The sequence below is a fragment of the Squalius cephalus genome (assembly GCF_949319135.1).
Source record: "Squalius cephalus genome assembly, chromosome: 2".
Taxonomy (NCBI): Eukaryota; Metazoa; Chordata; class Actinopteri; order Cypriniformes; family Leuciscidae; genus Squalius; species Squalius cephalus.
In genome coordinates this window covers 46,741,909-46,756,794 of record NC_137123.1, presented here as the reverse complement: position 1 = coordinate 46,756,794, position 14,886 = coordinate 46,741,909, and the positions used below count along the sequence as shown (strand labels likewise).

The window sequence follows — 14,886 nt, the reverse complement described above, 5'->3', positions numbered from 1 at the left end:
CTCCTCCATGGGACTCCAGACTGGTGTGTCGCTCATTAACATTCGCTCCACCGGCCTCACTCCGTTCCCATGGCTTTCAGCCCTGCCCTGCCCTGCCCTACTGCAGCGTGGTCACATTTACCAGTCACATTTGTTAGAAAAGTTTCGAAGGCATTTTCTTTTCAATTTACCTCTATGTAAAGTAGTGTTTGTTATCCCAGCGCTGCTTGAGTTTGTGTACAGCCATTACCAGGGAAACATCTCTATTTCTTGTGTTCCATAAGCGTCACCTACGGTCTCGTTTCGAAGGCTGCGTCCTTCCGATGTCGCATTTGTCGGCCGTATATAAAAATATATTATAAATATATATATATATACACACACATATATATATATATATATATATATATATATATATATATATATATATATTATATTTTGAATTCATGTTTATAAAAAGGACTGAGCGTGACCATTCCTAGTGAAGCATAAATTATTGAAATTTCTTTATGACTTTGTCGGACTCGTTTGACTAGTTGGACTCGTCAGTTTACTTTTAATGAAGCAGCCTTATTAGTGACGAATGCACCCTTTGGAGGACGCAGCCTTCAGCCTGTCTGCCATTTGTGTTCAAACCAATGTGAAAATCTGAATTTTTTTATGTACAGTTGATATCAAATAAGCTTATGGGCATTCTAAAAATAAAAAAAATTGGTGATTCTAAAAAAAAATTGGTGATCCTAAACAATCTAAACAAAAGTACTGTATCTAGAATTATTCACATAAAATACCTATTATCATTCATCATTTTGACTCATCCCTTTTCTTAAAAATGTTTTTAAGGTTACACTGTGAGGTTTATCATTTTATAAAACTTTTTTTTAAACTTATAACTTTATTTGAACATGTATTCATGTTAGTAGACAACATGTTAAGTCACCCAACCAAAAATTTTAAATTCTGGCTGTCATGGTTAATGTTGTTATACCATATTAAATATAGTATAATAACATTAACTACGACAGCCAGAATTTATCTTTGATTCACATTTGTCATTCGATGCCCATATCAAAATGGTTTCAAAATCTGCATTTTTTCATCTCAAAAATATTGCCAGAATTCGACCTCCTTTATCCCTGCCAGATGCGGAAAGGCTTATCCATGCATTTATCACGTCGAGACTAGATTATTGTAATGCACTTTACTCGGGTCTCCCTGATAAATATACTAAGAAATTAAAGTATATTCAAAACTCGGCCGCACGTGTATTGACACACACAGCTGTTCAGCAGCATATTTCCCCTGTTCTTTATGAACTCCATTGGCTTCCAGTATTGGCACGAATCGATTTTAAAATCTTGATTTTAACATATAAAGCCATTCATGGGATAGCGCCGGCATATCTCTAAGCTAGTTGCTCCTTACACTCCAATTCGTTCTCTCCGCTCTTCCGACTCTTCTGCAGCCCACATTTAAATTGAAGTCGATGGCTGGTCGTTCTTTCTCTGTTACAGATCCACGGTTGTGGAATAAACTTCCTCTTGTGATTAAAAATTCCCCAACACTGGACTGTTTTAAGAAGTCTCTAAAGACCCATCTCTTTAAAAATGCTTATTGTTTCTTAAGTGTACTATCATTAACTTCTGTTTATTGTATATTGTATAGACTGTATATTGTTTTGTGTAGCGCTTTGGGTTGGAGAAAAGCGCAATATAAATAAAATGTATCATCATCATCATCATCATATATACATTATTGTTTATGAAAACCCAAAAGTGCATTGTGACGCTCATTTTATTTATTTATTTATTTTTTCGATTCTTTGTTAAATGATTTTAGTGTGATTCCAGCACATTTTAATAATATCATGATATTATATTGATAACTATGATCATTTTGGTCCCTATAATTGTGATATGAAATTTTCATACAATTTCATCTGTAGTTTATAGGGACTTCTGTGTGAGCTGTGCATCGTTACACTATTGACAGTAAACATTATTTACCTGATGTGACCACGCTTTTGTTTTTGTTTTCTTCGAGTGTTTTTGCTAGATGTTATCATTCAGTAATTGTGGCTTTATCCGTTAACAGGAACAACCTGACCGTGTTTGACATGGTTCTGGTTAAAGGATTTGGGGCAAAGGAGCTCCTGAGGGTGGGAGGGAAGCTCCCCGGGCCTGCAGCCTCACTGCGCTTCAACGTTCCCCAGTCCACTCTCATGGAGTGCAGAGATGGTGAGAGACACAGCTGAGCCACTCCTGACGTTTCCTTTCTCAGAGTTTGGTGAAAAGTACACTAGCGCTGGTAGAAGTAGTGATTGTTTACAAATTAATTGGTCTCTTGAATTATTATTTTTTTTAAATAAATTTTAGTCCTTTCTGTTACTCTGAATTACCCAGATATTCCCAAACTTTTTTGTCAGCCGAACACCTTTGACTTAAATATTAACAAGTACCCCCTGAGAATTGAACCCTTATAAGCTATTATTTTTTAATGTACACTCGAGATTTTGGAATCTCCAGAGACCCCAGACAATAAAATGTGATGTTGTAACATAATAAAAAATAACAAAATCATGGCTACTGTAAACAAAAGTCAGTGAAATATGCAGAATTGAAAGTAGAAAGTATTTAATAAATAATAACGAAAGAGGAAACAATGACACAAAATGCATTAACTGCATTTTTATTCTCTTTCTTGTCTTTTCACAGGTTTACGATCAAGTAAGCCCTTGTTTGCCATCCAGAAAAGCTTTAAAGTGGAGAATGCTGGCGAGTTGCCGTTGACTGTAGTATCCATGAACATTAATGGATATAAATGTCAGGGTTACGGTTTTGAGGTGCAGCACTGCAGAGCCTTCAGAGTGGACTACAACTCATCCTCAGAAATCACCATTGCGTAAGAATGTGCAACTTTTTTTTCAAGATGAAATAAAATCTGTTTTACAAATAACTTTAGGACAGTAATATTGTGTAGCCTATGCTCTCTGCAGAAAGTTGTCTGTGTCTGTTTAGCGCTGTTGGTAGATTTAGTAAAAAAAAAAATATATATATCTGTATTCTCATGAAATAATAATCCAGAATGCTTGATGTCTTTAATGAGCCGAAGAGAGCACACGTCACACCTCTCCTCACAAAATTGCACTGGTTGCCAGTTGCCGCTCGCATCAAATTCCAGTCACTGATGTTTGCCTACAGAACAACCACTGGCTCTGCTCCCTTTTACCTAAACTCATTACTCCTAACTTACGTGCCACCCAGAAACTTGCGCTCTGCAAGTGAACGTCGTCTCGTGGTGCCATCTCAAAGGCACAAAATCACTTTCTCTGACCTTCACCTGGACTGTAATGACCTGCCCAACTCAACTCAAGCTGCTGAGTCCATAGCCATTTTCAAGAAACGGCTGAAGACGCATCTTTTTCGGGCAACACTTGATCCATTAATACTATTACTATTAATACTTACTGCGTAAGACTAAACTGGGAAGGGTCACAGTGAAAATACTCTGAAGAATTTAAAGGAAATTTATGATTTAGACCCCAAGTACCTGACTGATCAGAGACAACGTAAAAGCCCATTTTAGGTTCCCTTTTTCATGCTAATTACTGCTCCTATTGCCTATTCTATTTCTGTGGTCTAAAGTCAATGAAACTTAAATGTTTAGCAGCAGCTAATGATTTTGTATAATTCAGTTTGGCTGCCATTTCTCTGCCTTGCTTTTGTCATTCGCCTCTTATTTATTTATTTATTTTTCCTGCTTGTTTTTTTTTTAAAGGGATAGGTTGGGTGAACTATCCCTTTAATCCCAACCTGGAAGTTAGCCTAATAAGGTCTGTGACTAACAAAATCTTATGATTCTTAAACATTTGTTCATCATGATAATCTTCACAAATGAACAACTTTTATGATTTTTCGACACGTAAAACAATTGGCTGAAGTCAAAAGCTAAATGTAGGCTGTAAACGAGCTACGTGACTTCAGAGTCACCACTAAGCTTTCAACAACTCTTTTTTTTTTTTGTTTAAAAACATTTTCGCTGAAAGTTTGAGTTATAATAGTTTGCAAGAGCGTGATTATTAACACGAGTCTGTGAAAGCGGACTAGTGAGTAGATGAGACAACCTCTGTAGTCCCATTTAAGTGAAAGCTTTAAAAAGCTTTTTTTTTTTTAGAAGGTGTTACTGATGTATTTTATATCGTAGAAAAAAAAAACTTGAAAATATCTTGAGCTTGTGTTCACACAGACCTTATTTCAAGCATTTAACCAAAAACCCATTGACATCAGGACAATGAAACCGGAAGTGTTAAAATGCGAATTCGTTTTTGGGTTTTGGCCTACAAATATACGCCATCCCTGTACCACTCTATCACACCGTGTACTCCATCATCCTTCTTTCTCAATGTTTTTTTTTTTCTTGTCTGTTTATTTTCTCCCCATCTCAACCATTCTCTCTGTATCTCTCTAGATTTACTCCAGACTTCACGTCTTCGTGGGTGATCAGAGACTTGACTCTGGTAACAGAGCGTGGCTCCATTTTCCACTTCACCCTCAATGTGACTCTGCCTCACCACATGCTGCCCCTGTGTGCTCAGGTGGTACCAGGACCCAGCTGGGAGGAGTCCTTCTGGGTCATCACACTGGTCTTGACCTGGTTAGTAGCCCATATACATACTTAAACCACATGAAATGCTTCCTTGTGCATGCAACTTGAAATGGATTCTGTGCATTAATATCAAACCTGTTCTCTCTGCAGTTCCTCTCTAGCTGGTGTGTGTCTGATGGCTTTCTATCAAGCTCAGCACATTCTGAGCGAGTTCTCCACTCCAAGTCCACGTAGCAATCACAACTCTGTACCTCGTGAAAATATCAGTGTCAACCACAGCTCCTCAAATGGTGTCAGGTGAGTCAGCATCAACATTTGTTATCAGGGCTGCACAAATAATCCAAATAAAATGGAAATCACACACACAATAAAATATTTTCTGTGTCTTAGAGCGAGTTGGTTTACAGTCAGTGTTTCTCCACACAAACTCAGGTGCTCTGAGTTAGGGTTGCTCTGTTTTATATATATATATATATATATATATATATATAATATATATATATATTACAATTTCAAACATTTTTGGTTTACATCATTGCATAAGATTTGTAATGAGAATTGTATTAAAAACTGTTAACTGTACTATACACACAGAAAGTAATAGATGATAATAATAATAATAATAACAACAACAAAGTAGTAAATTATTATTATTGCTAATTCTTCTACTAGTACTGTAAAATAAAGATTTAATATTCAATACAAATATTCAATAATTACTTTTATTAAATAAACATGAATAAATAAACTACAAACTATCAAGCAATGCCTTTTTATATAATAATAGAAATACAATAGTGGTGAATAGTTTCTACTACTAGTATTGTAAAAATCTAAGATTTAGTATTCAATAAAATTAAAAAAATGAACTATCATAAACATAATTATTGTTAAAAATATAACAAAATAGTAAATTATTATTTCTACTACTAATACTGTAAAATAAATATCTAATATTCACAAATAATTACATTTATTATATAAACATTATTATTATTTAAAAAGGCATTGCTTTTTAGTTTGTGGTTTTTGCACATTGTATTTCTATGTGTTTATTGTGTTTTTCTTTACCTGGAAATACAAGCAGCAATATGTGATGTTACGATGATCATAACACAGTTATATATTTTTTTGGCTTGATTCTAGTTAGCTTTTTATTATAGACAATTGTATGAGTTGGAGCTATTTTTAACTAATAGTTTTTTGTTTGTTTGCTTAGTAGAGGAAAAGGCAGTTGTAAGAACTACACTGACACAAGCCACCCCTCTGACAAAGGCAAGGGGAGGGGATCTCCAGCTGTGGCCAATGGGACGATTCGCTCGCAGTCCTCATCCAAGAAAAGTTCTGGAGGTTCTTCCCAGCCTCCAAAGAAGCAGACTAAAGTGTCTTTCCTCTACAGTAGATATAAAAATAGCCCTGCATCTGCAGCTGCTAGTGTTTCTGCTACCTCGGACTTTTGCAACCCTCCAACCGATGAAGATAGAGATCACACCTATGAGTTAGACCCAGAAGTTTGTAACAACAACAACAACAATGACATATTTGATGAAACCCTTCTCCCTGCTGAGAAGAAAGAGCACTTTAGAGAATCCATGGAGGACAAGGCTTTGCCAGCTGATATGTTTCCTATGGAAACAGTTCCTAGACTACCTGAAAACGTCACAGCAGGCGTTGTCCCTCAGCCTGCAGATGAAGTGATGGAAGGCGAGGAGTGTAAAAGAAAAATCAATGCTGAAAAAAGGGATTATGTAGATGAAGAGGTAAGAGCTATAATACAGCATAAGAGCATCACCTTTCGTTTTACCCTGCTAAGATCTGCCTCTGTGAACATTTTTCACCTCACTAAGAAAAATGAGTTGTTTGTGCCCCTCCTTCAGAAGATAGAAAGAGGCAGCGGTCAGAAGAAGAGACCGGAGAAAGATGCAGAACTTGGAGTGTCTGCCACCAACACCAAAGCAAAGAAAAACACAGGCAGGAGTCGCAGGAAGGCAGCCGAGCTCATTCCTGGGTACGTGTCTGTGATGAAACGATGAAAATGTTCTAGAGCACACTTTGTTAGTTATGTTGTGTTACAAGTAGTAGTGTGATTTGACAGAGGATTGATTTAAATCATGATCCACTGGATTTTGATTCAGTCCAAAGCTATTGTTACCCTTACTCTAAAGAACATTGCCACACTATGTTTCCTTTATTATAAATACACTACATTAACGCATCATGATTCATTTGATTTTTAGCATTTTAAAACAATTATTGACCGCAATATACAAATACAAAAGCCATATTTCAAGGTGGATATGGTGGCCAAATGTTCTTGTCGGGCCAATAATGATAACATTAAAAATGAACATATATCTGCTGATATTTTGTGCATCCCTAGCTTATTTTTTTTCTTTCATTCTGGCAACCCAACAGACTTCCTGAAAACAGTGTTGTCATGGTGACAGAGAGTGAGAGAGAACCTCCACGTAATGCTGCTAGAACCCGCAACATGAAACCTGAACTACCTAAAATAGGAACCAACCCAGACAGCCCTCTCAAACACAATGGTGAGGAAGTTATGTGTGAATGACATCATACCAGTGTTCCTGAACATCATAATGTTACTACGGTTGTTCAAGACAACATCAAATGGTTTTAAATGATTAAATTTAAAGAAGTCTCTAAGGCCGTGTGTCCACCAAAGCGTTTTTTCACACGGCTGGTGTATTCTTTCAGTTGTTTTCAATGGGAGTGCCGCGTTTTTAAAACAGCATGAGCGTAACGAGGCGCTGAGTTTTTTTCACGCTGAAGCACTAAGCGCCTGGCGTTGAAGAATGTTCATCTTTGGGTAAAACGCAGCGCTCATCACTGTCACTTTTTACCCAGCCGTCCAATCACAGTGGAGGATGGGTGGGACAAATACCACACCGACCAACCGCCACATTTTGCTTGTACAACGTTAAAAGATGTCAACAAGAAGCATAATAATGGAACAAAATAATTTAAAACAAGAGCCAGAGAAAATACATTCCATTGTATTGACATTTTTATATAGAATCAACACAGAAACAAAATATGTGTGAAATGAGATACTAGTAACACTTTCGCGGATATTTCGTATCATAACAAGCAAAGCGTCTCAACTGAAAAAATGCTGCGCTGCCGAAACGCTCTCAAGCGCTCACAGCTAGGCGTTTTCTGCTGGCTAAAAACGCTTTGGTGGACACACGGCCTTATGCTCACCAAGGCTGCATTTATTTGATCAAAAATACAGTGAAAACAGTAATATTGTGAAAGATCATTACAGTTTAAAGAACTGTTTTCTATTTTAAGATACTTTAAAATGTAATTTATTCCTGTGATGCAAAGCTGAATTTTCTGCAGCCTTTACTCCAGTCTTCAGTGTCAAATCATATGTATATATGTATATACATGTACATATATACATGTACACCCACATCAGCCCACATGCTCCACATCAGTTCTGTTAATCGGTTTCTTTTTACACAAACGCAGGCACGTGTTTAGTCAGAACGAGGCGTAAGTGTCCTGAGCGACGTCTGCACTGGGAGTCAGGCTCTGATTCGAGCAGTTCATCAGGCAGTGTAAGAGCCAGCCGAGGATCCTGGGGCAGCTGGAGCAGTGCCAGCAGCATAGAGGGAGAAAGAGACCCCAACAGACATCCCTGCAGGAGTAAGAGATCACACATGCGCTTACTACACACTTTTGTACTATAGGTGTGTTCACGCCATGTTGAAATTACCATCATTTCGAGATTTCATGTCCTTGTAGAGCTCGTAATTACAGCACGTAAACTGGAAATTTTCTGAGAGCTCCTACTTCTCTCTTCATTTAGGCATTGATAGTGTAATAGAAACACACAGTTCACACTCCAAGGATGTGAACAGAGGACATTTTGTCATTTCGAGCCTAGGGTAATTACGACATGGCATGAGCGAAGAGAAGAGAAATTATTATGAATAACATTTTAATCAAAATTACTGTTTGGTCTTTGTTTTTTTAGGAGACAACATCCAGTACCACCCATATCCAAAAGATCGGGAATGTTACCTGAACATGAACCATTCATACAAAACCCAAAGGTAAAATGAGTGACTTAATCACTTGAGTTAAAAAAAATATTAGAAAATTGAGAGTAATCTAGGTGTGATTGACAATCTATGTACACATTTGTCCTCAGCATGAACAATCTATATGTCAGGGAACCATGCCAAAGCCCAGAAGTCTGTCCTGACCCTGTACTCCCTCAGAGCTTCGCTGATGTAGCTGCAGGTGTGGACAAAAACATCGGTGAGGGACATTCTCACATTATAGAGAGGATCGTTACGGTTAAGATGTGCGATCTTGCGTTTTATTTATGCGATTATGCATTTTGGTTTCCACAGACATAATTGGCTCTAATGTGATTGAAGAGACATGGTCAGCCGCCTCCGTTCCCCTGACCAATGGATTCAGGTACAACATGACCGAATCTCTTCCGTTTGTCCCTCAGAGTCCCCCATCCGGATATGACGGGTATGTCTCAGGCTTTTAGTTGTTTTGTATTTTATTTTGACTTCATTTGAGTCCATCCACTGACAAATTCAAATGCTTATGTGTCAATATTATGCAGCTTCCCGTGGAACAACATGAACAGCCAGTGTACCAGTCAGTATCCCTATAGCGATCAGGCCAACTACATGCCAACAGGTGAGGGGTTTTCTTTCACTATGAGAAATGTCTCACTGTAGTACATAGTTACCGAAGGATGAGTGACCATTTTCTTTGTTTTGTCCGTGAAGGTAACGGCAATTACCAAAATGCATTCTCGTGCCCTGAAAGCCAAACCATGACCCACAGCCATCAGCCAGTCTGGGGACAGAATGGAGCCCATGACATCAACTCCACATGGGACACTGGCAGTTGTGTGGGGAGCAAGGTGAGATTTACACAAGTGTTTGTTCTTGTCTTTTTAACTTAAAAAAAACAAACAAAAAAAAAACATTTATTCGGCAGTAATGTTGTCACAATACTGAAATTCTAACTTCAATACAATACTTTGAAAAATATCGATATTTGAGGCAGGAAACCCCAGGTGAATGTTTTTTTTGTTTGTTTGTTTTTTTACTGATATTCCCTTACTTCCTCAGTTGATTGATTACATTTCTGAAATATAATGTTTAAATATGTAAATGAGGCCGTAACTAATTAAATATGCACTCATTTGCATACCTTTCCAGAATAGAAATCCGAACAATGGCTAAAGCCAGGCTTAAATTTCTTTTTTTATGTTGTTGACATAAGAGGCAATGATTTTAGTAATAAAATGTTGTATAAAGTCAGGTGAATGATATATGAACAAACCCCTCAGTAAAAATGTTCAGAATATAGAATGTAAAACTGTAACTTTTGGTGCAAGTACTACAGAAGTGGAGATTTCCGGTTGCAATGCAAGTGAAAACACAAATAGATAAAGTGCAATAAAATAAATGCTTAAAAGTGTATTTTGGGTGTTTTTCTTTCCACTAGTCTGAAGCAACACTATGAAAAGTCAAGTAGCCCAAAATCTCAAAATTGACCAATGCATGAAAAACAATGGTTTTGCCTGTAATTTTTTGTCTTGATAAAATACCATTTTTGATACCATAGACAAAAATTGCAACAATTAAAGGCATAAAATTTAAACAGTATCTTGGTTGACTATAATCAAAGCCTTTGCACCATCAGGCCGAACGGTTCTGAGAACGGTAAGGAGCGGTTCCTGATATACACTCACCTAAAGGATTATTAGGAACACCTGTTCAATTTCTCATTAATGCAATTATCTAATCAACCAATCACATGGCAGTTGCTTCAATGCATTTAGGGGTGTGGTCCTGGTCAAGACGATCTCCAAACTGAATGTCAGAATGGGAAAGAAAGGTGATTTAAGCAATTTTGAGCGTGGCATGGTTGTTGGTGCCAGACGGGCCGGTCTGAGTATTTCACAATCTGCTCAGTTACTGGGATTTTCACGCACAACCATTTCTAGGGTTTACAAAAAATGGTGTGAAAAGGGAAAAACATCCAGTATGCGGCAGTCCTGTGGGCGAAAATGCCTTGTTGATGCTAGAGGTCAGAGGAGAATGGGCCGACTGATTCAAGCTGATAGAAGAGCAACTTTCACTGAAATAACCACTCGTTACAACCGAGGTATGCAGAAAAGCATTTGTGAAGCCACAACACGCACAACCTTGAGGCGGATGGGCTACAACAGCAGAAGACCCCACCGGGTACCACTCATCTCCACTACAAATAGGAAAAAGAGGCTACAATTTCCACGAGCTCACCAAAATTGGACAGTTGAAGACTGGAAAAATGTTGCCTGGTCTGATGAGTCTCGATTTCTGTTGAGACATTCAGATGGTAGAGTCAGAATTTGGCGTAAACAGAATGAGAACATGGATCCATCATGCCTTGTTACCACTGTGCAGGCTGGTGGTGGTGGTGTAATGGTGTGGGGGATGTTTTCTTGGCACACTTTAGGCCCCTTAGTGCCAATTGGGCATCGTTTAAATACCACGGCCTACCTGAGCATTGTTTCTGACCATGTCCATCCCTTTATGACCACCATGTACCCATCCTCTGATGGCTACTTCCAGCAGGATAATGCACCATGTCACAAAGCTCGAATAATTTCAAATTTGTTTCTTGAACATGACAATGAGTTCACTGTACTAAAATGGTCCCCACAGTCACCAGATCTCAACCCAATAGAGCATCTTTGGGATGTGGTGGAACGGGAGCTTCGTGCCCTGGATGTGCATCCCACAAATCTCCATCAACTGCAAGATGCTATCCTATCAATATGGGCCAACATTTCTAAAGAATGCTTTCAGCACCTTGTTGAATCAATGCCACGTAGAATTAAGGCAGTTTGAAGGCGAAAGGGGGTCAAACACAGTATTAGTATGGTGTTCCTAATAATCCTTTAGGTGAGTGTATTTCCACTAAAGCTTGGTTTGTAGGGGTGTAACGATACGCGTATTCGTATTGAACCGTTCGGTACGAGGCTTTCGGTTCGGTTTTCGGTACGCATTTTCAAACCGTTGGACCATTTTTCCTGCTGACCAAAATTTCGTTATTTCAAATGTAGGCGCATTGCGCATGGCAAGCGCGCTCATAATGATGCCGGCGCGACCACAACATTGTCCGACATCAAATGGCAAACGTAATGCAAGCTGAACGAAACTGCTCGTTATTGTGTGGTTGAAGGACCGTTTATCAGTTTGAACCAGTGCAGCGCGAGCCGATCGTGATCATGCGACACTGTTACTACACAGCGCTAATAAGAGATCCAGTAAAGAAAGCATTTGAATTCGCCACAGAAGTAATAACATCGCTGCGAGATCTAGTGAGAAACATTCACATTTCTCCGTTATTAAACCAGGAAGAAACATTGTGCCATGAATGAACTATCCAGTGTCCACAGATCAGCAACATTCACCATGGATTTACTGTAGTAACACTAACTGCAACCATGGAAGTTTGGCAGGAATAACGTTAGTAGGCATAATGCCTTCAAGTAACATTACGTCGGTTTTATTTTGACATTATGAATACAATTGCTGCCCTCAAATGTTAATCTGAACTAAAATAAACCTTTGTTTATAACTACTACAATATTACATTTAATTTTTTCCAAGGAGCTGTTTTGCTTTATATGCTCCTAAGAAGAGTCGATTATAGCTCTAGAATTGCTCAAAGTAAAAAAAAAAATCATACTTTATGATGTTAGTTTTAATCAAAAAAAAAAAAAGAATTAAAAAAAATTTAATCAAGGAAATTTCTCTGGCATTTCTTTCTTTTTGCTGTATCAAAAACGTACCGAACCGAACCGTGACACAAGTGTATCGTATCGAACCCAACCGTGAATTTTGTGAACCGTTACACCCCTATTGGTTTGGCACAACACGATTGCAAACCGTTCTCGACCTAGAATTAGTTAGCCAACCGTGCTGGTAGAATGCGTTTAGTGACGTCGCCACTCAGGATTGGAACCATACTGTACGTACGCCTGGGTCGAAACAAGATCGGTTTGGCCCGATGGTGGAAAGGCAGCTAAAGTATTTTCTTATCAGCTGAAACTCTGTTGTCTGAGATTACTCAGAGATTATGATAACTCTGAGGGAGATCATATAAAAATAATCCTTATTATTGTATTACAATTGTATAACAAATGCACTGTAAAATGCAGGGATGGCGTTTGCTCCGTTTACTGTGAAGTGAGTCGCTCTGAGACACTGAAAACCCCAGATCGTGAGCTGCTTACATGCAAGAAACATGCAGCTCAAAGGACTTTATACTTGTATCAAAACTGCGAAAAAAATAAATATTGAATGTTTCAAATATTCAGAATCTATGTATTGGATTATTTATTTTTTTCAACACTATAAGGCAGTTCTTGAGCTGCAAGTTAAGAGATAGTCTCATGTTAACATTTAAACTAGTACATTAGTGTGAAATACAAATATAGGCAGAAAATTCCAAATGCAAACAAATGCAGAAAAAAAGGGTTTACAATGGCATCTGTTTAAAAACAATTTGCACATTCTTATTCTGAGCACCTTAGAAACACCCTTTTTACACACGTTTCCTGTTAAAGTGCGTAGTTTGTCCTCATTGAGAAGTAGATTCTTTGTTAAACATGGAATATTAAAGCAATGCTCAAAAACTGACAATTTTTCCCTTATCTATCTTTTCCAGCCATACTTTTCAGGAACCAGAAGTCTGTCACCCATGTCCAGTCTATTTGGCTCTATCTGGACACCTCAAAGCGAGCCTTACCAGAACCACTTCCACCCAGAGCGCTCCGCTCCCGTCTCGCCCCACTCGCCCATCTCACCCGTCGCACCCGTCGCACCCTTCAGCCGTGAACCAGGCGGCGCCTGCCCGGGAAAACAGTACTCCAGCTTCAATCCTTTTGGACCACACATGAATTTGGACATATGGAACTCCTCTTCAAACCGGAGCTCCAACTCTCAGCTCTCCAACGATTCAGGCTACTGTGGGGAAATGTGAGGAAACTGTGCTTTTGAATAATGAGGAAAAAAAGAATGTGCTTTTATCTCTAATTGGGGAAAATGTGAATATTCTTCTTTCTTTTATGTTTGTTGTTGTGGTAAGGTTCAGCATTTTGTTGTATATTTTTCTAGATGTTTTGCAAGTTTGACCATCGAAAATAAAAAAAAAAGGTTTTGTATTTGACTCTGTGTTGTGAATTACTTTAAGGTTTCATTTTGTCAGTTGTTTAAATACATGCTACTCGGATCACGACAGTGAAAGGAAGAAATGCTATCAGACAACGTAGAGTTTATAGTTGACAAATTTTGCAGACATTGAACAAAATAAAATATTTTCTCATTTCCTATTTTTTCTAAAGCAAATTCATTTTATCTAGATAATGGTGACTTTAGCAATTTTATTCATTATAATGAACCTGAGAACCACTCACTTCAAAAATGGACACTGCAAAAAATTAATTGAAATGACATCAGGCACATTTCAAGCAAAAAATTTTAATATTTGTGAGATTATAATATGCTTTCCCTAAAATGGATCAAATATGTTTTTCTAAAAAAAGCTGTTCGAATTATGTCAATGGACAGGAAATTTACCCTAAACTGTAGGAGGACTAGGGAGGTGCTCTTGGCTGGAAAGTAATGCTCATAAACAACTGCAAGTTGAGTCCTGATGAACTCCGTAAGAACAGAGGGAAGTTGCTTTTTTTTGTCGTGAAGCTGCAAGGGTTTATGATGGTCCACATTCTAGTAATTATAAGTAACTTTGCAACTACATGTCTGCTAACTCTCAGAGTATTAGTAGACTGTCTGCTTATTATCTGCTAACACTGTATTTTGATGCTTCCCCAAAAGACATTCTATTAACTACAATTAACTTTGCAACTACATGTCAACTTACTCTAACCCTAGCAGTCTACTAATACTCAACTAGTACACTAATGAGAGTTGACATGTAGTTTCAAAGTTACAAAGTAGAGTATCGAAAATGAATGTAACCTTACAGTCTTCTGTTTCCAACTGAGGTTCTAGATTGCTTTCATAGTCATAAAAGTACAATACAGAAAATGAAAGTGTCCTTATAAAACTAAGTACTTACATTTTCATTTACTATTAATGAATAGAATATATTCGGAACAGTTCAAATAATGCAGTGTGCTGTGCAAATATAACGATTTAACACTGGTCATATGAACGTGGAGCTAAAACAAATTTGAAAGCATAATTGGTGTTTTATGCCACAAAAGTTAATACAGCAAAG

The 14,886-nt window shown here is 37.9% G+C and overlaps 1 protein-coding gene across 6 annotated transcripts in view; it reads left to right on the top strand.

Moving 5' to 3' along the window:
- The window catches only part of tmem131l (transmembrane 131 like), a 59,827-nt gene extending 46,015 nt beyond the window's left edge, over positions 1-13,812 (top strand). For 4 of the 6 annotated variants that reach the window (XM_079858297.1, XM_079858300.1, XM_079858298.1 and 1 more), the window contains exons 21-34: positions 2,074-2,216; positions 2,694-2,880; positions 4,447-4,632; positions 4,735-4,881; positions 5,804-6,344; positions 6,462-6,592; positions 7,000-7,133; positions 8,083-8,259; positions 8,591-8,669; positions 8,768-8,877; positions 8,973-9,102; positions 9,200-9,276; positions 9,369-9,505; positions 13,312-13,812. In XM_079858297.1, coding sequence (XP_079714423.1) covers positions 2,074-2,216; positions 2,694-2,880; positions 4,447-4,632; positions 4,735-4,881; positions 5,804-6,344; positions 6,462-6,592; positions 7,000-7,133; positions 8,083-8,259; positions 8,591-8,669; positions 8,768-8,877; positions 8,973-9,102; positions 9,200-9,276; positions 9,369-9,505; positions 13,312-13,626 — 2,494 coding nt within the window. In that variant the 3' untranslated portion in view covers positions 13,627-13,812. The remainder of the gene's footprint in view (positions 1-2,073; positions 2,217-2,693; positions 2,881-4,446; positions 4,633-4,734; positions 4,882-5,803; positions 6,345-6,461; positions 6,593-6,999; positions 7,134-8,082; positions 8,260-8,590; positions 8,670-8,767; positions 8,878-8,972; positions 9,103-9,199; positions 9,277-9,368; positions 9,506-13,311) is intronic. The other 2 variants (XM_079858301.1, XM_079858299.1) reach the window with 1 other exon arrangement.
- The last annotated feature ends 1,074 nt before the right edge of the window (positions 13,813-14,886 follow it).